Raw genomic sequence first — 20,861 nt, 5'->3', positions numbered from 1 at the left:
GATTATTAGTGTAAAAAAGTAATTTTAAATATTGGTACTAATTTAAAACAAAAAGTAAAAATTTTATCTGCAATAAATTAATTTTTTTTAATAAAGATTAAGCAAATTTAAAAAAAAAAGAATATTAAATAGTCATAAAAATAGGATAAGTTCAATAAACAAATATACTCCCTTCGAACGGTGGCGCTGTTTAAAAAGGCACGCACATTTTTTCGTTTTTAATAATAAAAAATATTTGAAAATTTTAGAAAACATTTAAGCAGTTTTGTGTTTTTTAATTTGGTTTTAATATGTCAACTGAGAAAGTAAAGGATGAGGTAAAAGTGGACTTATATATTGCAATTATTTATTAAACAAAATACTGCCTGACCCTGATATTATCACTAATTTTCACATTATTGCTTAAATTGTATTAAGTCTGTAAGTTAAATTTATTATTGCTTTAATTATATTTTTAGTATGTACCAGAACGTGTTCGAAAGAATGAAAGCAGAGTACAAGATAACCCTTATGATTTAGAAGCATGGAACATCTTAATTCGTGAAGCACAGGTTAATGAAAAAAAAATTTAATATATATAGCGTAGCCTATACAATATTTTTTTTATTTTGTCGTTTAAAACATCGCATATTTTATGCTTCAAATTTTGAATACCAAATTTTTTTCTAGACTCAGAATATTAACAAATCAAGGGACACTTATGAACGACTTGTATCTCAATTTCCTACTGCTGGAAGATATTGGAAAATCTATATTGAACAAGAGGTTTGACCATCATTTTTATGTATGATTTTATCACCTAACATAATACATTAACTTCTTTTGACAACCTATTAGGCTACTTGAATCATGTACACAGAAGAGTAAATATGATCTCAAAAATGTGAAAGTTATAGAAAACGTTTAATTGTGGAGATAGCATGTGAATTAATCATTAAGTAATTTCTATGTTCTTGTTCCAATTTGCGCTGTGTATTTCTAAATTCAATTTTGCTCGATAAACAGGCAAACTTTGTTTGCATTAAACACATATTTGTAAAAATATTCTGTTGTGTGAGTTGATTAAGAAAGGAGAATACATATTATTTAAAAAGTCATATAAAATTATAGATTTTAAATTCTTCAAATGTCAGGCAGTACACTGATCTTTTACTTTCAACAAGCAGGATTCCTTTATTTCTTACTGAAAATCATAGTTTATATTTTTTCAAGATGTACCTGAACTAGAGAACCTAAACTAGTTTTAATAATTAGACATAGTTTCTTAACTTTTAGTTTAATAATTGATTTGTGAAAGGTTAAAAGTTTTTTTTTTGATATTTAAATTTTGGATCACTCAGGTTTAATAGTTCTTGTTACTTTTATGATTAAGGATCTTTAAAATATATATTTATATACTTTGAATATGTACATGGTCCTAAATTATTTGGAAAGACCAAAAAATACTTTTTTATAATAAATCAGAGACAGTACAATGAAAAGTAACAAACCTATAATTATTTTAAAGATATTCATTTATTATTTGCCACTTTTGGCAAACCTATACCATTAATGTCAAGAAACAAAGTTAATACTGATACTTCAAGAAATTTGCTTCTTTGGTTTCCTGCACGTTAAATTATAAAATCTAACTTATATTTATTTTTAAACAGGATTATCAAGTAAACTTCACAACCTTTCAACTAAAATTAGTTTTTTTTAAGCAAAATTTAAACAGCTTTAGATTAATTAAATATAGATTTAATTAAAAACACTTTTTAATATGTTTATTTTCTAGCATTCAAAATTCTTTTTTTTAATCAATTTATACTCACAAGCGTTTTAAAAGGAGAATTCTTAACAGTTTAAGTTAAAAACATTCTTATATCATTTCTACACCCTTTTTTTACCAAAAAGAATCGCTAAAATTTGAAATTAAACCATTACTTATAAAATAACATAATTTTTATAAAAAAATTTTATTTTGTTTCCACAGTATTCTTTTTATATCAACTATTTCTAGCTAATTTGTTTTACTTTTGCTGATACAATAGATTAGATGTGTTTGAAGAACAGTTACTTTAAAGCAAGGCTATTTAAATTTAATTAAATAAAAAATTACATAAAATTTTTATATATAAACAACTCGTACAGGAAAGTCGTCATAACAAAATCACATATCAATTGGTATGGTCTAATGAACAGTAAGGCTAGTTTTTTATACAACAATCATAAAACAGACCTTTTTCTTTTATTTTAATTATATGCTACAATGCAATTTACAAACTATCAAATTTTGCCTATATCTCTATGCCTAAGTTTGGTAAGTTTTGTTTGGATAAAAGTAAATATTTAAGAAATAAACAAGGATTGTCTCATTTTTTGCAATAATTTTGCCTAAATATTGTTACAGATGAAAGCTCGTAATTATGAAAAAGTTGAGAAATTATTTCAAAGATGTCTGATGAGGGTTTTAAATATTGATTTGTGGAAATGTTACTTGACATATGTAAGGGAAACAAAAAATGGATTAACATCTTATCGGTTAGTTGTCATTTAATTATTATTTATCATTAAAAAAATGTTTTACCGCCTCCTATTATGACTTATTTATTGTTGAAGGGAGAAAATGGCACAAGCATATGACTTTGCTCTAGAAAAAATTGGAATGGATTTAATGTCGTATCAAATATGGTCTGATTATGTGGGATTCCTTAAATCTGTGTAAGGGCCTGATTTATTTTTTTATTTAAACCTATTATCAAAGTTTATTTTATCAAGTAAAATTATAATCTTAGACTACCAAAATTAAATATAGAAAACACCTTGAAAACTTTTAAAGTGATAAAAGCTAGTTGGTAATCTAATATTCATTTTTTGTAGGGATGCTGTTGGATCTTATGCTGAAAACCAACGAATAACAGCAGTAAGAAGGGTCTATCAAAGAGGATGTGTTAATCCAATGATCAATATAGAACAATTTTGGAGAGAATATTCACAATATGAACAAGTAAAAATACTTATATAGTTAATTACTTAATTTCTTTGAGATATGTGTCTAGTGTTTCACTAAAACAATATATATTAAAAAAAATTCCTCCCATTTTTTTCAAGGGCATAAACCCAATTATTGCCAAGAAAATGATTGACGATAAAACACGAGATTTTATCAATGCCAGACGTGTCTCTAAAGAATTAACTGCCATGACAAGAAGTTTACAACGACACAACCCTGCCACCCCACCTACTGGTAGCACTGAAGAACTAAAACAGGTAAATGTTTATTGCATATATACATGATTATGTTGGTTAGAATAAGTTTTAAGTTATAGTCAATTTGAATAAGGTAAATGGCAAATATAAGATTTAACTACCTTTTAGGTAACATTGTGGAAAAAATACATCGACTGGGAAAAAGATAATCCAACTAGGTCTGAAGATGCATCATTTGTTTCCAAGCGAGGTAAGCCAATTTGTTATTTAGCTACCTCATGTTTTACAACCCTCATTTGAATTATGTTTTAATTGCATTTGTTTTGTATAGTTATGTTTGCATATGAACAATGTTTATTGTGCTTGGGTCATCACCCTGATGTTTGGTATGAATCTGCCCAATATTTGTCCAACACAAGTAAACTAATGCAGGAAAAAGGGGTATGAAGTATTTAGATATTAAAGTTACTGTCTCACATAAAATGAATTGGTAAATTTATTAAATATATATTTAAACAATTTTCAGGACACCAATACCAGTAAAATTTTGTCTGATGAAGCATCGTCATTATTTGAAAGGGCAATTTCGACTTTAATGAAGAAAAATACACTGATACATTTTGCCTATGCTGATTTCGAGGAAGGTAGAATGAAGTTTGATAAAGTTCACACAATTTATCGAAGACTACTTGACATAGAAGATATCGACCAAACTTTGGTACTAGTTCAATAAAAGCAACAAATTAACATTCAAACTATCTAAGATTTTATGATTTGATCAATTTATTGTTTTTTTAGACATACATACAGTACATGAAATTTGCCAGACGTGCTGAAGGTATAAAAGCAGCAAGAGCAGTTTTTAAAAAAGGTAGAGAAGATACAAGAATTAGATATCATGTCTTTGTAGCAGCTGCTCTCATGGAATACTACTGTACTAAGGTAAATAAAATCATGTAATCTTGTTAATACAAGGTGTCATTACATTGTTAGCAAAGTCAGTAAATAGTATTTTGTTTTTAGGAAAAACATATTGCTTTCAAAATATTTGAACTTGGATTAAAAAGATTTGGTGATGAACCTGATTATTTGCTTGCTTATATTGAGTACATGTCCCATCTTAATGGTAAGTATGAATGTCAACATAAACATTTTTAAAGCATTCTGTATATTTTATATTTACTTTTGAAATACGCAATGTTTTTTAGAGGACAACAACACAAGGGTGCTTTTTGAAACTGTTCTTACATCTGGAAGTCTTCCCCCAGACAAATCTGGGTAAAAATTTCTTCTTTAAAGTATTTTATACAAGGTTGATTCATAAAAGAACCATACTTTATATAAAAAATATTTTCATAGAACAATTTGGAACAAATATCTTGAATTTGAGTGTAATGTTGGTGATTTGTCATCACTACTAAAGGTTGAAAATCGAAGACTTGAAGCTTTTAGTACTGACTTCGAGGGAAGAAAAACTTGTTTGCTAATCGATCGGTTAGTTTGTATAAACACATACTTAAGATAATGAAATCCTAATAGTATCCAAGAATATATATTAATTTTTTTAGATATCGATTTCTTGATCTCTTTCCATGCTCTGCAGAACAGCTTAAAGCTCTTGGATACAAGGTAAACAAACTTATTTTGATAAATTTTTATTTTAACAAAGCAATTTCGAAATGGATTTATTATTTTATGTTTTAATAAACTCTGTGACTCTGATTTAAACGGTGTATGTTGGTTTGAGTATTAGTAGACAATTTAAAAAAAAGCAAGTTTAAATCATGACAAAAGAATTTGTAAAACTCTAATTCATGCCAAAATTTGTGGTCTCTCTTAATAGGATTTAAAAGCTTCAAATAAATTGGGAGCTAGCACAGCAATGCTTAACCCTGCTGCTGCAATAACAAATGATTCCACTGTCAACCCTCAAGAAAATGAAAGTGATGGAAAAAAGCGGGCAGGATTTTTTGTGCCAGATTTTCAACACATGCTTCCTTACAAGCCAAAGCTCCGACCATGTTAGTTTTTATTGCTATTTTATTTAAAAATACAAAAAATAAGGGCTAATAATCATTAAAAAAGGAAAAATAAACAGACAAAATTATAATACTGTTCACAAAGGATGTAATGTAAGCACAACATAATATTTCATAGCACCATAACAAAAATAATCTTCCAATTAGTGCCTGGATCTCATTCTGTTCCTGGAGGTGAATTTCCAATTCCAACACCTGCCATGGCTTTGTTAAAACTTATGCCACCTCCTCACTGCTTCCGAGGACCCTTCGTAAAAATCGATGATTTAATGGATAAATTTGTCGACTGTTCCTTGCCTTCAGGTAGGATTTTTTTTCAGGACTAAACCACTTAAGAATTTTTGTTTTTCATTAATGTAAATATTACTTTTGTTTTTAAACAGAAAAAGATTGGTTGAAAATAGTAAACACAGGAGGAGAAGGCCACGTTTTTAGCACCAATCCAGCGGCAAAATTGGGTTTAAAGCGACGTTCAACACATGGTGATTCTGATGATGAAAATAGCCTACATAGAGGCAGTGCCCCTCCAGTTAATGATATTTATAGAGCAAGACAACAAAAACGTGTACGCTAAAACAAAACTAAACACTTTGAAAGCCACAGGGGATATTTGTAAAATAAACATTTTGGTTTTTATTGTTCTGTTCATTTTCTTTGTTTGCAAGTAGCAAGCTTCAATGTAAATAAACAACAAAAAAAAAACAATATACAATTTTACTGCATGAAAACACAAATTAAAATAAAAAATTTTAATTGAAAAATACAATCACGATACACAATTTGGCAGTAACAAAATTATAAAAAAGGCGCATTAACGACATTGACAATATCCATCATGTTTTCAGACCCCATTAATGATTTCTTATGCATATGAATCACTAAAAAAAGGTGTTAAAGATTAATATATATTCTAAATCTTTTAAAATTTGTTTCTTAACTTACCCAACTAAAGGTTGAAGATGATGTGTATACGACTTTTCTTCAATTACTCTTCCATTTCTCGTGGAGTCAATAGGAGTCATGTACTTAACTTGAAACAAAATTTACATTTAATAAAAACAAGTTGTAAATTTAAACATTATTGATGTTTGTTAGTCTACTTACAATTTTCTTCTTCCCTCATAATTCCAATAGAATAGCATGACAAAGTAAGACCAATTGCCTAAATATATAATATTATTGTATCATAATTTTCTTTTAATGTCAAGTTAGTAGTCAGGACCAACATCTTACTGAGAGTAATATTTGAACAGAAGACTGGAAGCTTTCAATGTAATTGTAGGTAAGATAACAAGTTTCGAGTGGTGTGGCTGATTCAGCACAACCAAAAGGATGAGTTTTAAACCATGAAAATGAATTGGAAAGCCGCAGATTCAAAGTAATGGAATGTTCATCCTAAAATGTTAAACAAAAATACAACTTTTTTAAATTTTGTTTCTGTTTTGGGTAACTCATGATTTGATGTTGAAGAACAAGTGTACTTACAATGTTGAGCCCACCAACTCCAAAATAAAGTAAAATAACATAAATATTCCAACCAATCCATATAACATTCAAAAATGAATACTAAAAACATATACAAATATAAGAGATAATATTTACATACTACAATTTTTACTTAAAAAGTATAATTATAATTGGAATTTAAACTTACAACGGCAAGAAGTCTTGGTTTGTTTCTATAAGAGCCAAAGAGACCGATAATTATTGCTGTAATCTGACAAAAATTGGCCACAATTGCTGTCCACTGAAGTCCGAGTGTATCAAAGGTTTGTCGAATTAGAATGGTAAGCTTAAATAAATTTAATAAAATTAAAATATATTCTTATTCATATACAAACAATGTACTGATTTATGTAAAGTAGTGTTATATTTACCAATTGAGTGAATAAAATTCCAATCAAAAACCGAACTGAAGAGCAGTAACATCCCATATTTTATAGCTGTTTCTTTTTTTGATCGTCTGTGTCTGTACTGTAGTATGTTAATTTCTTTTACAGGCTATACGGGTCACGGCTAAGACATTACCAAGTATTCGATGACTAACAATATTAACCTAACAAAAGACAAGCAAAATGTTCGCCTGTCTGTCCCACCCTTGCCTTTTGTTCACTTCGTAAAGAATCTGAGATATTTCGGCGTTAAAGTTTAAAACCCAAAAACCCCTCTTCTCTTTAATACAATAGTATACTAGTAAAAATTGTAAGATGTTCTGGCGTGGCGTTATGCACCACCTAAATCTTGTAATTTCGCATAAAAAATTGTGAAAAAAACGCAAGTTATTTAATTTTTTGCTGCACTACTCTCTTAAGGTTGTTATTTTTTAAACAGAAATTTATATGTTTTACAGTACAAATATTTATAGCCTTTTGTTACTTGAGAGTCATCAAAAATCTCAAGTTTCACGAGGTTTGTTAAATTGTTTCCATTATCTGTAAAAGGGTATTGTTGTAAAATCTAAGTAGTAATTACAGCTTTTATCAAACTACATTTCTTTTACTTTTTGCTTAAGTATATCAGTATTAAACCATGTTCGTAAAAAATAGGGACCATCGACACGCAGTTACTATTAAACATGGCAGAGATCCAGAAGTACAAGAAGTTGACTTTGCAAGTAGATACGGTAAAACTTTGCAGTATTTAAGCAGTTCTATTTAAAACTTTAATGCCATTACACATAAGTATCGACTAGATTAATTATGAAATCGGTAAACTGAAGAAATGTGCCTGCTACGCTAAAGGAAAGATTTTGTAGTTGCACTGTTAAAATGATTTTATATTTTAAGATGTATCACAAGAGACTGGTAATAATTTTACCAAGCCAAATGTACAATCACCGGTGATACGTTCGCACAAACGTAAAAAGTCAACAACTACCAAATCAACGATGACGAATGAAGACGATTACACAACTGCTCACACCACAACGCCCTGCACTACACCAACATCATCAATGCATGGTGATCATGCTATTGATGACGAAACAAATGACGTCATTGAAGTTGGTCACAAAATGGTTGGCTGGAAGATGACACCAAGGGTAGGGTTAAAAGTTTAGGAAACGTAAGCACGACTGTTAAATAAAAAATAATTTTTGATTAATTTTGCTATTTAGGTACACTTTCCGCCACCAAATACTATTAATGCATCTTCTAGTTCAATAAAGAGAATCCTTCCTGTAGATTCTTCTGTAAGTATTTAGTTACCAATTTGAGTAAGCTAACATTGCACAGCTATTTGACGTTTAATATTTTACAAGCAGGAGTTTTCAAAATCGGACAGAATAGATCCACCATTTATACATAGACCGGATAGAACTCTGCTCGTGCATCAGACTAAACCGATTTCGTTAGAAGCCGACCCGGTTCAGGTTAACTAAAGTTTAGAATCAAAAGCATTTGTCATGCATATTTTTTGTATATTCTGTATATTATCTAATTTTAGGCTTGGCCAGGTTATGGTGGAAACGTTTACTTTCGACCTTTTCAAGTTGTCAACAAACCTATCCGAGAAAGAATATTACACTCACCCGCTTCACCGTGTCTAGGTAATAACCTTTTTAAAACAGTAAGCCCATATAAGGTTTTAAAATAATTAAAATAAAATTGTTGTTTTGTTAAAGACTCTAGGTCAAGAAGTGTTGCGACATCACGATTAACCATGGTCTCGTCAACAATTCCGGAAACTCATACAATGCCAAGGTCCATGTCGCGTGGGAAATCATCGCGAAGATTTCAATCAGGTTAAACTTAAAAAATGTAGAACAAACTTTTCTCTGTATGGCAGTTTATTACAGTAGGCCAAATATCCCATATTTGCTACATTTTGCACATTTGAAATCGGCAAAAATGGGTTGATAAAATATAAAATGTATTAACTGTGTTGTGTATGTTTACCTTAAATATTGTTTAGCAACATATTCCCGGAACGATATGAGCGAGTTTGCTGAATCATTTAAAGATAATCCCAGTCGTCAAATGTCTCAATTGGACAAGAAATATATTCTTGGAATGCATGGAAATTTAAAAATAAAAGAAGATTGGTCCTGGATAAGAGGTAACGAAACCATGATAGCATTAACACCAGTCAACATAATTAATCCATAGAACTTTAATAGCAAAAAACACTATTTTATCTAAGTGTATTTTATTATAGGCAGAGAATCTCTTGGTAGTTTAAAAATTGGCGATCCAACAAAGTTTGTACATCGCCAATCTACAAATGAGACTTTCACGCGACATACCTTAGTGGAAAAAGTTCCGCGAAATTTCGTTTTTCACCCGACCGAAATACAGCAAGACAAACCAAATCTAAACTCGGTTTCTGTTCGAAACTATTGTCGCAACTATGGAATACCGGATTGGGTTCTTAAACAGGTGCTTTAAACATGCAATTGTTATAATAGATGGTCAATGCATGCTATTTGGTGTAGTTTATATGCAATTATAAGACATTTTCAAGTTTGTCGGCATAAAAAGCATTGTTTTTTCTATGCAGTACATGGAAAAATACTGTCAAACTCGTTCCAAAAACGGTCGCCGATCTTTACTTCGCGTTAAGGGACAAAAAGTGGAAGTAGACCAACATGGCAGCGAACCTCAAAAGCAAACACATTTAACATCCACTAACACGCACTTGTACGATATAAATAAACTTATGACAACTTAGTTTAGGTAAACGACTGTATTGTTTTTTGCCGATTTTAACAAATACGTTAGTCTCACTAAAGTTACTTTACATAAAAGCTATTGTATAACAATAAAGTGATTTGCTTACCTGAAATTTTTTGAATTTTCTTTTTCATACTTCAAATATATTTGTTGCTTATTATAAAACAGAACCAAATGTAAAACAAAACCAAGTGACTAACTAGCTTCAGTAACTCAAAGCAAAATACTGATGACGAACTTTAATAAAAAAGGCACAATTTTGTCTTTTGAAATTCTAACGTGATAGGGTTGATGACATTCTCTTTTTAAAAGAAAAAGGAGGTTGGCGCCATAGAGATACTAATATATACATATATATATATATATATATATAAGTATCTCTATGGTTGGCGCACATTTTCAAGAACGATAACCGTTCGACAAAAACTAATATGTTACATTTTAAGTTTTAATATTTATATATTGTGAGATCCTGTGATATTGGTGAAACTTCAAAATTACCTACCATTTAAAAAACGTTTGTGCCACAACACAACGTTATATCGTGAATCGGTCACAACCCTATTGTGTTTTAACAGTTGCCGTGGAGATTAAATTTTTATTGATAAAACGTAATTTAAACTATTTGTTGTTTTATTTAAATTAGAAGTTTACTATTTAAATAATCGGCTCCGTGCGTATAAAATTAAACAGTGTAATATTTTATTGACAATAACATTATCTAAGATTACGCTATGTCTGTTGGTAGCTTTGAGTTATTTTTTACGCAGTGTGAAAATAATTATTTTTAAAAAAGCGGACGTTGTGGTGATGTGGTCTGTGGACGTAACTGTTAAAAATGGATTATTTTTTTCTTAAAACTAGGTACAAGACTTGTCTAGATGTTTTACATAATTAATTTGTCTGGTAATAATAATTTTTAAACCGAACGTAACTGCGTAAAGAACGTTAACATTTGATATTACTCACCAATTACAAAAAAATATTAAAGTGCTGTCAATTGTAAAAACTGTTTTATGTTTTTGTAGATTGTTTTAACAAAAAGTAAACATTTAAAACAAAAAAATGCTTGCATCTCAGCGCCGAACTGCCTTGACGCATGCACAACAAGATAAAATTAGGGTAGAAAATCGGCGCAAAGAAAATCTTCGGGAAGATTTCTTAAAAAACTTAAAAGATGACACTCTTATTAAGGCTAACATGGCAAGTGAAGACCGAGTCTCAGACAAGAGATTTATTCGAAGGTTGCAAAAACAAGAACAAGAGAGGGTGATGGAGGAAGCCATATTAAAGGCAGAGCAAAATCGGCGTCAGCGAGATGAACAGATGTTGCAAGAAGAGCGCATGGCCCAACAGTTGGAGCTTGTTAAGCTTGAAAATATCCGTGATGAAAAGATGAGACAGCAAATACGCGATAATAGCCTTGAACTAAGAGAGTTAGAAGCTAAACTCAAAGCTGGGTACATGAACAGAGAGCGAGCTGCTCAAATTGCTGAAAAAGAAGCAATAAGATTCCAAGGAATGCAAAGAGATGCTAAAATAGCTGAGCTGATGAAGACTGAGCATGATCGTGCACAGGCAGCAGAGCAACAGAGAGAGTTGGAGCAATGGCAAGAAAGTGTTCGCTACCAACAAGAACTTGAACGCCAACTTGAAGAAAAGGAACACAAAAAACAAGAGGCTTACGAAGAATTCTTAAAGGAGAAACTCATGATTGATGAAATTGTTCGTAAGATTTATGAGGAAGATCACAGAGAGCAAGAAATGAGATTGGAAAAACAACATGCTACTCAGCGATTTATTGAAGAGTTCAAGTATAAACGGGAAGAATGGAAACGATTGGAGAGGGAGAGATTGGAAGAAGAAAATCGAAAAATCTTGCGATTTGCTGACTTGCAACAGGCAAGAGAAAATGACAGAATGGCTAAACAGCAAGAACAAGAAAATGCCAAAGCAATTGTTCAACAACGTCTTGCTGATAAAATTGCAAAAGAACAAAGCTCTAAAGAAGAGAGAGAGCAAATTCTGCAGGACTTGTATTTGGAAGAACAGGAAGAGGCTGAGAGACGAAAAGAAAAGGCAGAAGAAGAGCGAAAACTTCGCCAGAGAATTGAGTTGCAAGAAACGCACCGCGACCAAATGGAATTTAAAGAAATGAGAATGCATGCAGAGCAACAAGAGGAAGAGGAATTTAGACGCCAAATGCTTGCTAAATTTGCTGAGGATGATCGCATTGAACAAATGAATGCACAGAAACGTAGAATGAAGCAACTGGAACACAAACGAGCTGTTGAACAACTAATCAAAGATCGACAAAGTCAATTCGAGGCTGATCGCCAACATGAGATCAATGAGCTTCGTGAAGAAGAGCGAATTCGTGGAATGCGACGACAAATCATTGAGGAAGAAAGGCAGCGCTTGCTTAAGGAACATGCCACAAAATTGTTGGGATATTTGCCAAAGGGTGTCCTTACAAGCGAACGTGATTTGGATATTTTTGACGAATCATTTAAAAGAGCTTATGAAAAGAGAAGAGTCGATCCATTTTCCGATGAATAAACAAATTGTCCAAAAATTTTTTTGTGTAAAAGTATTTGTTTTTTTTGTTATTGCTTTAGAAAGTATTACAACTTTTAGCTTGTTATGAGCACTCAACTTTAATAGACTCTTTTTTACTTGATGTACAAGTATTAATTAGGATCAACATTGTGTGGCGATGGTAACTTGCAAATGTATTATTATTTATTGTTATGATAACTGTAACTACTGTCTGTACATACCACTGAAGCTGTGAAATAAAATGGACGAAAACTTTTATTTGGTGGTAATTATTTTATAGTTTTTTGTATTTATTGGAGTTAGCCCAAACTTAGTTGAAGATCACAAGACAAAGTGACATGAAGAAAAAAGCCTTAACAATTTTTTCTTTACTTTGTATTAAAAATTTTTAAGAAACAACCATACCCCTATATGAGCACCAGTTCATTTATTAATAATAAGTATTATTGTTTCCTACATAAAGGTTGGCAATTACTGGTAATTATCCATTTTAAAGATCAGGAATCAACTTTAATAATTTTTGAAACACAAAAAACTTTGATATGATTTGTTCACTTCTTAAATTTTCCTGTTCTTTTCTTTGGAAACTTTGGCTTGGCCGCAAAAGCTTTCGATTTTTTTGAGTCAAACTTTTTGCCACCACCATCATATTTCTTCCTCTTAAAGGATTTACCATTCTCATTTGTTTTCCAATTTGTTGGTTTATTTTCAATGTTTTTCTTTTTAAAAGTTCTAGGTTTGAAAGAATTCTTTCTTGGAAGTTCATCATCTGGGATGTCTTCTCCAACCTCCTCCTTGTACCACTTCGCATCATCATCTTCTTCATCGTTATCCTCCATTTTTCTTTTCATACCTAAGAAAGTATTTTTTTTACAAAATTCTCAACTTAACATACTATGTAAACAAATAATAAAAGTTGGGAAACAAAATTAAAATTGTTTATATAAATAATAAAAACAGACAATTTTGAATATTTGTTACCTAATATTGATCGCTTCTTGTTCAACTCCTTTTCTTGTTCTTTTCTTTTTATGTTTTGCTCCTGTTCGTTTTTCCTCATCTTTTTCAAACTCATTTTATTTTCTCTCGACTTTTTATTAGCAGCAACTTCCTGGGGCGTCTTTTGTTCATATTTGTGATACATGATGTCACCTTGGCACATTCCTTCCTCAATTTTAAACAACTCCAACAACATCCGAGGACCTAGTTCAGTTAAACGAACAGCACTTTGTCGATTTTTTTGGTTTCCCTTTCCATCCATTTTTTGTGGAAGTTCAACCTAGTTTTTAAATGTTACTTCTCTATAAAATTCGGACTTTGTCATTTTCAATAATATATTACGTATTTGCTTACCTTATTATTAGGATCATCAGGATCCAGTTCAGATTCTGAAGCACTCCCGTCTCCCTGATTTATTAAAAACTCACTCACATCATTACATCGACCCATGTTTGGAGCATCTTTTTGGGATACCAACTTCTTCATCTTTCTACTGATCCCAACCTGATATCCACAACATCAAAAAATTATTAACAAGAAAAGCACATTTCTCCATTGTTAATTATTTTTTAAATTTTAAAACTTACAGCTTTAACAGTAATATTGTAGTGTCTAAATTCGATTCTGTCGCTTTCTGGAATATAGTTGAAGAGCACACACCTCTTCACATTGTTTAAGTCAACCCTGTAAGGGCAAAAATAGTGTTTTATTTAAGTTTAGATAAATATATTTAATGCTACAGATTAAATTTTTATTTACTTGTGAATGTTTATGGAAGGAAACATATTTTGTAACATTGTGGAACAAAGGTTTTGTGGATTAACAGAAAGTGGATTAGAATCTTCGTCATTAACAGTTTTGTTAAAATCATTCAATACCAACAATGGTGAGTGTCTGTATTGGCCTTCTGCACATTTAGGCTTTTTTAACTGAGATACAACATCCCGTTTTAAGCAGTAACTATGCACTTTAAAATACAAAGTTGGCCCTCTGGGCAAGCGCACAAGTCTCATGTTTAAACCACTTGTGGTCTTGGCAAAAGATACAAGATGAGTGACACCTAGTGGCCCAGCTACTGCTACAAAGTCTTTTAGAACATTTTTCTTGTTAACTTTAAGATTTGAAGCTGTGTAAGGCTCCATAGCTGAACGCATGTCAAGAGTTAATTGCTGTACGTTTGAACCCACATGACCCCTCGAAAATACAAAAGTATGTGGCGCTTTGTTTATTTCAACATCTTCCAATCTTTCTGTCTCTTTGCTGTTTTTCTTGGCTCTTCCCTTGTTCTTTTTTGGCATGTTGGCTTTTAACCAGATATTTGTAACGTGTGATCGTATGTATAATCTAAAGGGTTTATTATAAAAAATATTTAATAGTTTAGGTTTAGTTACCATCATATCACTTTACTTATTGGTCAATATTTAGCGCAAATATAGCTAACGTACATACTGGCATTAGGAATAAATAGCGCTTAACAAATTCTCATTTACTTAAACGACTACGGCCAGACGGTAAATCAGTAGTACTAAAAAAATATAGACAAAAATTCATAAAAACAAACCACTTACCTGTTAAAAATGTTATAAATTATACTTAGTTCCAAGCTGCAGTTGCTTTAAAACTGATTTTATGTTATTCTAGTAGTCACGTAGTTGGTAGTTAATTAGTAGAACTGTAAAAGCACGTGTGATTTGAGTGAACAAACGTTTTAACCGTTTTTGGTGAATAGCGTTAGTGACTTTTCTTTTATTATTATATGACGTAACGCAAAACTTAAAACAGGTAAACAACACCTAACATTTAAAATTCAACGTTATATTTTATTACGACGACTACAATTTAAAAGATGACACAGTGTAAACTACCGAGGAACAACTCGTGATAAATTTGCAAACAAAAATCACTCAAAACTTGCGAAACTTGCACAAACGCTTAAAGAGTATTCACATATAACAAAGCTATACAAGAATTTTGATTTAATAAAAGCATGAAGTAGACAAAATTAAACAGAATAGTACCTAAATATTAAAAAAATATAAATAGCTTAAGCAACTTGAAGATTAGCAAGTTTGTGCAAATATAACGATATCACAAAACTAAGCAAAGCTGCGTGAATATTTAAAAGCAATTAAAAGTTGTTAAAGTTTGAAGTAAAAGTTACTTATATTAATAAAGTGCAAAAACTTTTTTTTGTAATGAAAATAAAGCAACAAAAGCACAATAATCAAAAACTATAACAACAAAACCACAGGCGTTCGCGAATTATGAAAAGTAAAAATTTGTAAAAATTGAAAGGAAAAATTTGTAAAAATTGTAAAAAAATTATATAAAAATAAAATATCAAAAAATATGTATATGAAAAAGGACTGAAAACTAACTACAACCAATTAATTGTATCATAAAACCATTGCTAATATGAAAAACCTGATTAAAAGGAATTTTTTTTAAAACCTATACCCATAATACTCAACGTATTTCATTTGCTGAGCCTCGCGAATTGCTTGTAAAAGCTTCTGTGCCTTTCTTGCTTGCCGTGCTTCCTTAAGAGATTGTCGTCGTAGCAACCTATCTTGATCTCTTGCCTTTCGAGCCGAATCATTTTTAGCTCGAAGCCATTTCTTGTAAGCATTGTTACAATCTTTTCTCTCCCTATGTTTATTGTACAAAATTTTAACAATGCCACAAAATAAATACATTGACAATGAATTTGTTTGCTATTACAAAATAATTTGAAGAAAACCTAAAAAATTACCATTATTGTGAAATGTCAATACATAGGTGGTTGGAAAAAGGTGGATTTAAAATATTGTTACCAATCTATAATTATTAGGATAACATATATAAGGCCAAGTTATTTTTTATACTACCCAATAAATTATTTAACAACATTCACTACTGTAGAAACTGAATAATTAAAAAGTTTGTAACCACCTTATATACCAGCCTTCGTCAATTTCAATTTGCTGTTGTTGGACCAGAATTCTTTCTCTTTTAGTTTGCATTCGTTTTTCTCTAAGCCAGGCTTTGTAACATTCCTCTGCCTGCTCTGCTTGCTAAATGTCAATATACAGTTTTTGGAAACTAGTTAAACATGGCATGTAAAAAATACTGTATTTATTTAAGTTTAATTTAATAAAAAAATGCATAAAGTATGTTTGGCTTTAAAACAAATTAGTTTAGCGCATTTAAGGAAAATTATTCTTACATAGGTAAACAGTTTTGAGACTTACAGAACTTGTTGAATTTGTGGAACCTTTTTCTTTCTGCTCCTTTTTCTTCAATTTTATTTCTTCATTTTTTCGATCCAACCAAGCTTTCCAACAATCCTCTGCTTCTTGCCTTGCAGACTCTTCCTCTGTCTCTTTTCTTAACTTTTCTTCTCTCATCCTCTTTTCTTTTGCATCTTGTTGTTTTCGGAGGATCTTTTTCATTTCTGGAGAGTAGGAGAAGGGCCGCTCGGACTACAATTAACAATATATTTATTAATAATTGGAAAAAAATTGCATTGCAGGTTATAGTTGGGGTTCAAAAAAAAAAATTGTACGTTCAAAAATTTCCATTATGTTACCTGTATAACTTGTATGTATAAACAATTCTTAGTTACAAAAATAAAATTCTATTTGTTAAGTGGGTTATATGTAATATATATTTAAACAAGATATAAAAAAATATCTTCCCTACAAAGTTACCTTTGGTTTAGGTCCACCATTTGCTGAAAATGGTCTAGCTTGATTAGTAGGGGGATGAGGTTGATAGCGTTTAACTGGAGCACTCTTTGGACGTTTTGTTTGACTAACTGGAGGTAAATGTACTTCTTTGGACGGCGCTTTCATTTTTGCGTTTGCAATAGCAACACTATCGGAATTACTATTACTACTGCTACTATTTGTTGGTAAAATTCCCTTTAGCTCGCTTGCTTCTACAAGTTCAAACTGGCCATCCCTTTCAATCAAGATTTTCTCATTTTTGTGGACAAATTTGCCATTTATTTCAACAGTGTCCTCTTTTTTGTTATCTTTTTTGTCATCATCGCTCAAATTTAGTTCCTTCATTTTTTCTGATGATTCTCTGTGTTTTAATGTGCAATATTACATTTAAAAAATATATTTTTTCAATGATTTGTGTTTATTTAAACTCCAAAATTTTTTTTTAAGTAAAATACTTTTTTAAATTAAGGTTTACTTTATTTTTTCTTCGTCTTCAGAAGAAGAATAATCGTTTGGAGGAACTTCAAAGTCAATAAGTTTCGGTTTAAAGTTAACCCTTCTTTCTCGTTCTTCTTTTGTTTTGTCAACTGCTAATGCTTCATTTGCCTGGAATTACAAAAAAATTTATGGAATTAGATATTAAATAACAAGGAAATAAATGTTAGTACTAATTTGTTAAAATCTTAACTGTTGATCATTAGAATAAGGTTTATTTAAAATCACATGCAGTACAATAGAAAAAATAAGTATTATAGCAGAAAAAAAAACTAATTCTTAAAACAACTAACTTTTTAAAATCCCTTTGATTGATATCTATTTCTTTCACTTAAACTTTTTATATTAAACTTTTAAAATCAAATAAAAAATAACAAGAGTTATCTGGTCATCTGGTATTGAATAGTGATTGAAAACAGTCGTCAACGCCGTAAAACTAGATTGAGATAACAAACCGAAACTTTCTTGTTGCTATAATAAAACTTTCTTAACAAAGACAACAATAGGTTTGCTACACAGGCTAATTGAACAATACAATTACTACTAGCTCAGCATTTACAACTGGCAATATTGCCACGCTGAAAGTCTATTATTTTATACAAAAATTCAAGTAACACAAGATTTATAAATAAAGCGTAAAAATATTTAAAAGGCATATATATAAATAACTGCATTTCAATGCTATAACATTGGGTTTTTATTTGTAATAAAAGTAAGTATCACATAAACAACATAAGAATATTATATGACCAATTAACATTATTGCCAAAACAACTGTGCTGTATGAAATATTCATGAGAACAATAGTTAAGAATTGTACTATGTGTATTACCAACAATTTAGCAGTAGAGGTATTATTTTTTTGGTCTTCATCCCAAAATTAAACAGAAATAAATTTAATGGTATAAAAGATTATTAAAACATTAATAAATTTATTAAAATTTTACTACAAACCTTAACCAATCTTTTATGAACATCATATTCCTCTCCCTCCTCAGCATCATTAAGATGAGTGTTCTCATGGAGGATTTTGCGTTCCGCAGGAGTTAGTTCATCATCATAATCTGATTCATCTGTTGTAGTAGTTTCAGTTTTTTCATCTAAAATCAAATCATATTTTTTTGGTTAGTAATGTTTTGGATCAATAAAAACAAAAAACAGTTCTTTAATAAATTTATCTGATATTATCCATGATAAAAATATTTTTAATATTTTTATAAGTCTTAATTGGTTTACCTGATAGACGATTAGATTTTATTGGAGATTGGGATCTTTCCTCACCTTCACTTGAATCACCCTCCTTAATTAAAAATAGTTTAAATTTCATTTTTTTGGAAAACAGATTAAAAAAAATAGCAATTGCCAATATAATAAATTTAAAATATGTTCAACGTTTTTACAAAAAAAACAATTTTAAATTTTACAAAAATAGTTTCAGTTTTTTTAGATTTACCTCTTTGTGACCTTCTGAGTCTTTAATTAACCAATCCAAATCAGTTTCCCAATCATCTTCTTTTGTTGAACGTTTTTGCTCTTCACTCATTTTAATATTAATTTACCAACAAAACTAAAAAACCATGAGAAGCTGAAAAAATGAACAAATTTTTGAGAAAAATAAAAATGATATTGGTAACATAAAATAGCAGTGCACTTGGGAAATTTTATGTCAATATTTAATGTTATACAACTAGCTACATTTTGACAAGGATTTTAAATAAATCAACAGCTTTTAGTGTGTATGCAAATATTAACAGAAATAGGAAGAAAATTAATCAAATCATTTTGGCAGTGGCAATTCAATATAGCTTGTATACAAAATTCTGAACACAGGAAAAAACAACAATAATTGCAATCAAAAAATGGCTTTAAAAAAAAAACTTTACAAATAGTCTAATTTACTCAATTGTCCTTTCATCTGATATCATATCATCGAGTTGTGATTTCCAAACTTCAATATTAGATTTACCATAAAGCTTAGTAACAAACTCAAGTATTTCCCGTTTTCCTATTTCATGTACTGCTCTAAGACCCCATTTGTATTGAAATCTAGGTGGGTCACAATTGGGTGTTTTAACTATGTCAATGTACAATTGTCTGGCAAATTCATTGTGGATTAATTTTTTTACGCAGCCGTGGACTGGATGGGGTTGAACTTTATCCATGCCAAGTATTTTTAAAGCACTCCATAATGGGGCTTCTAACATAACATTTCCGTTCATAAAAATTAAAGTTAAAAGTATGAACAGCAACCCTCGTTTTTCGTTTCCATTCCATTGCATTAGTTCAATCGCTTCAGCATGTTTCATTGTATTTACTAAAATATAACATTTTTTGGAACCTTCACCTATTTCCACTAACTTCATTCCAAAAATGCGATTTAGTTTTTTCTCAACCTCATTTATAACACCAGTGTAAATGCTTTTATATTCTTTTAGTACATGTTTATTAATGTCTGCCCTTTTAATTGGAATTTTTTTCTGTTCCCAAATAAGAAGAAGATGAATAACTTCATTGACTTTTCGATCAATTTCATAATTGGATAAACCTGATGTTGATTGAGTTTGGGATTGGGTTGGCATGTTTTATATAATTTTTATTGAATTTAATAAAATTATATACAAAAATCTGCTACATAAAGATAACAAATTAAGTAAATCAAAAATGCAATTATGTTTTTTACCAACAAATGTTACTCTATGTTTAAGTCTTATAGTTAGAGTTTCCATAAAACAAACAATCACAAAAAAATATATATATATATATTTATTAAAAATAAGTATAACACCAGGCTGCCAGGCCAGGCAACAACTTTGTGATATTTTTTGGCAAATGACCATTTAGCCATTTAACTTAACTTATGACCTTACAGCTGTTATTTTTAATTATTTAAAAATAGGTAAATTTAGGTTATTATACTTACTTTGACAGTTTGAAGTTTAAAACTTAGTAAAAAGCGTTTTCGTATCCCGTTGACCAGTTAGCCAGTGTCCACTAAACAAAACAATAAAATAACAAACCCGCTACACTTTACATTACGTGCATCCAAGCATAGATTAATAGTATCCTCATTTTTTAACTTTTGTTTTATGTTGTTTTGCGATACTGTCAGTTGTTAGAGAGATATATTGATTTATTTTAGTTTATTAAATTAAATATTTCTTTAATTAGTACACACGTTAACAAAATTACAACTAAATCAC

The 20,861-nt window shown here is 30.2% G+C and overlaps 7 protein-coding genes across 8 annotated transcripts; 3 read left to right on the top strand and 4 right to left on the bottom strand.

The window, feature by feature from the left end:
• Positions 1-228: 228 nt before the first annotated feature.
• On the top strand, positions 229-6,288 carry LOC145759017 (cleavage stimulation factor subunit 3-like). The gene is made up of 18 exons (XM_082572736.1): positions 229-317; positions 459-551; positions 670-765; positions 2,393-2,523; positions 2,602-2,703; positions 2,863-2,989; positions 3,094-3,252; positions 3,361-3,442; positions 3,524-3,633; positions 3,719-3,910; positions 3,991-4,134; positions 4,216-4,318; positions 4,401-4,470; positions 4,552-4,686; positions 4,761-4,821; positions 5,036-5,213; positions 5,379-5,534; positions 5,615-6,288. The coding sequence occupies exons 1-18, from the start codon at positions 291-293 to the stop codon at positions 5,803-5,805; spliced, it is 2,157 nt and encodes a 718-aa protein (XP_082428862.1). The 5' UTR covers positions 229-290; the 3' UTR covers positions 5,806-6,288.
• Positions 5,517-8,764, bottom strand: LOC145759127 (sodium/potassium-transporting ATPase subunit beta-1-interacting protein 3-like). The gene is made up of 7 exons (XM_082572883.1): positions 7,109-8,764; positions 6,886-7,023; positions 6,717-6,797; positions 6,465-6,626; positions 6,336-6,393; positions 6,174-6,261; positions 5,517-6,109 (listed from the first exon to the last, which is right to left on the bottom strand). The coding sequence occupies exons 1-7, from the start codon at positions 7,163-7,165 to the stop codon at positions 6,094-6,096; spliced, it is 600 nt and encodes a 199-aa protein (XP_082429009.1). The 5' UTR covers positions 7,166-8,764; the 3' UTR covers positions 5,517-6,093.
• LOC145759094 (uncharacterized) lies at positions 7,688-10,066 on the top strand. 2 transcript variants are annotated; one of them, XM_082572848.1, is made up of 9 exons: positions 7,688-7,854; positions 8,018-8,271; positions 8,347-8,421; positions 8,494-8,601; positions 8,676-8,778; positions 8,854-8,973; positions 9,144-9,287; positions 9,387-9,607; positions 9,729-10,066. In XM_082572848.1, exons 1-9 carry the CDS (start codon positions 7,761-7,763, stop codon positions 9,897-9,899), a joined length of 1,290 nt encoding a protein of 429 aa, XP_082428974.1. In that variant the 5' UTR covers positions 7,688-7,760; the 3' UTR covers positions 9,900-10,066. The 2 variants fall into 2 exon arrangements, with proteins under 2 accessions (XP_082428974.1, XP_082428965.1); XM_082572839.1 differs by having other exon boundaries at positions 8,491-8,601.
• Positions 10,067-10,933: 867 nt separating this feature from the next.
• Positions 10,934-12,711, top strand: LOC145759057 (meiosis-specific nuclear structural protein 1-like). Its single transcript, XM_082572791.1, has one exon. The coding sequence runs from the start codon at positions 10,967-10,969 to the stop codon at positions 12,458-12,460; it is 1,494 nt and encodes a 497-aa protein (XP_082428917.1). The 5' UTR covers positions 10,934-10,966; the 3' UTR covers positions 12,461-12,711.
• A 22-nt stretch (positions 12,712-12,733) lies between these two features.
• Positions 12,734-15,155, bottom strand: LOC145759076 (suppressor of SWI4 1 homolog). The gene is made up of 6 exons (XM_082572816.1): positions 15,028-15,155; positions 14,219-14,803; positions 14,047-14,143; positions 13,814-13,963; positions 13,442-13,739; positions 12,734-13,313 (listed from the first exon to the last, which is right to left on the bottom strand). The coding sequence occupies exons 2-6, from the start codon at positions 14,755-14,757 to the stop codon at positions 13,012-13,014; spliced, it is 1,386 nt and encodes a 461-aa protein (XP_082428942.1). The 5' UTR covers positions 14,758-14,803; positions 15,028-15,155; the 3' UTR covers positions 12,734-13,011.
• A 109-nt stretch (positions 15,156-15,264) lies between these two features.
• LOC145759084 (uncharacterized) lies at positions 15,265-20,620 on the bottom strand. The gene is made up of 9 exons (XM_082572828.1): positions 20,582-20,620; positions 19,115-19,246; positions 18,898-18,961; positions 18,616-18,761; positions 17,642-17,772; positions 17,149-17,527; positions 16,690-16,920; positions 16,391-16,512; positions 15,265-16,108 (listed from the first exon to the last, which is right to left on the bottom strand). Exons 2-9 carry the CDS (start codon positions 19,202-19,204, stop codon positions 15,904-15,906), a joined length of 1,368 nt encoding a protein of 455 aa, XP_082428954.1. The 5' UTR covers positions 19,205-19,246; positions 20,582-20,620; the 3' UTR covers positions 15,265-15,903.
• LOC145759116 (non-structural maintenance of chromosomes element 3 homolog) lies at positions 19,253-20,343 on the bottom strand. Its single transcript, XM_082572873.1, has one exon. It carries the CDS (start codon positions 20,238-20,240, stop codon positions 19,557-19,559), a length of 684 nt encoding a protein of 227 aa, XP_082428999.1. The 5' UTR covers positions 20,241-20,343; the 3' UTR covers positions 19,253-19,556.
• Positions 20,621-20,861: the final 241 nt, after the last annotated feature.

The sequence above is a fragment of the Corella eumyota genome, chromosome 1, assembly GCF_963082875.1.
Source record: "Corella eumyota chromosome 1, kaCorEumy4.1, whole genome shotgun sequence".
NCBI classification, from domain to species: domain Eukaryota; kingdom Metazoa; phylum Chordata; class Ascidiacea; order Phlebobranchia; family Corellidae; genus Corella; species Corella eumyota.
The sequence above is the reverse complement of the archived record's forward strand: the minus strand, read 5'-3'. Positions and strand labels throughout refer to the sequence as shown.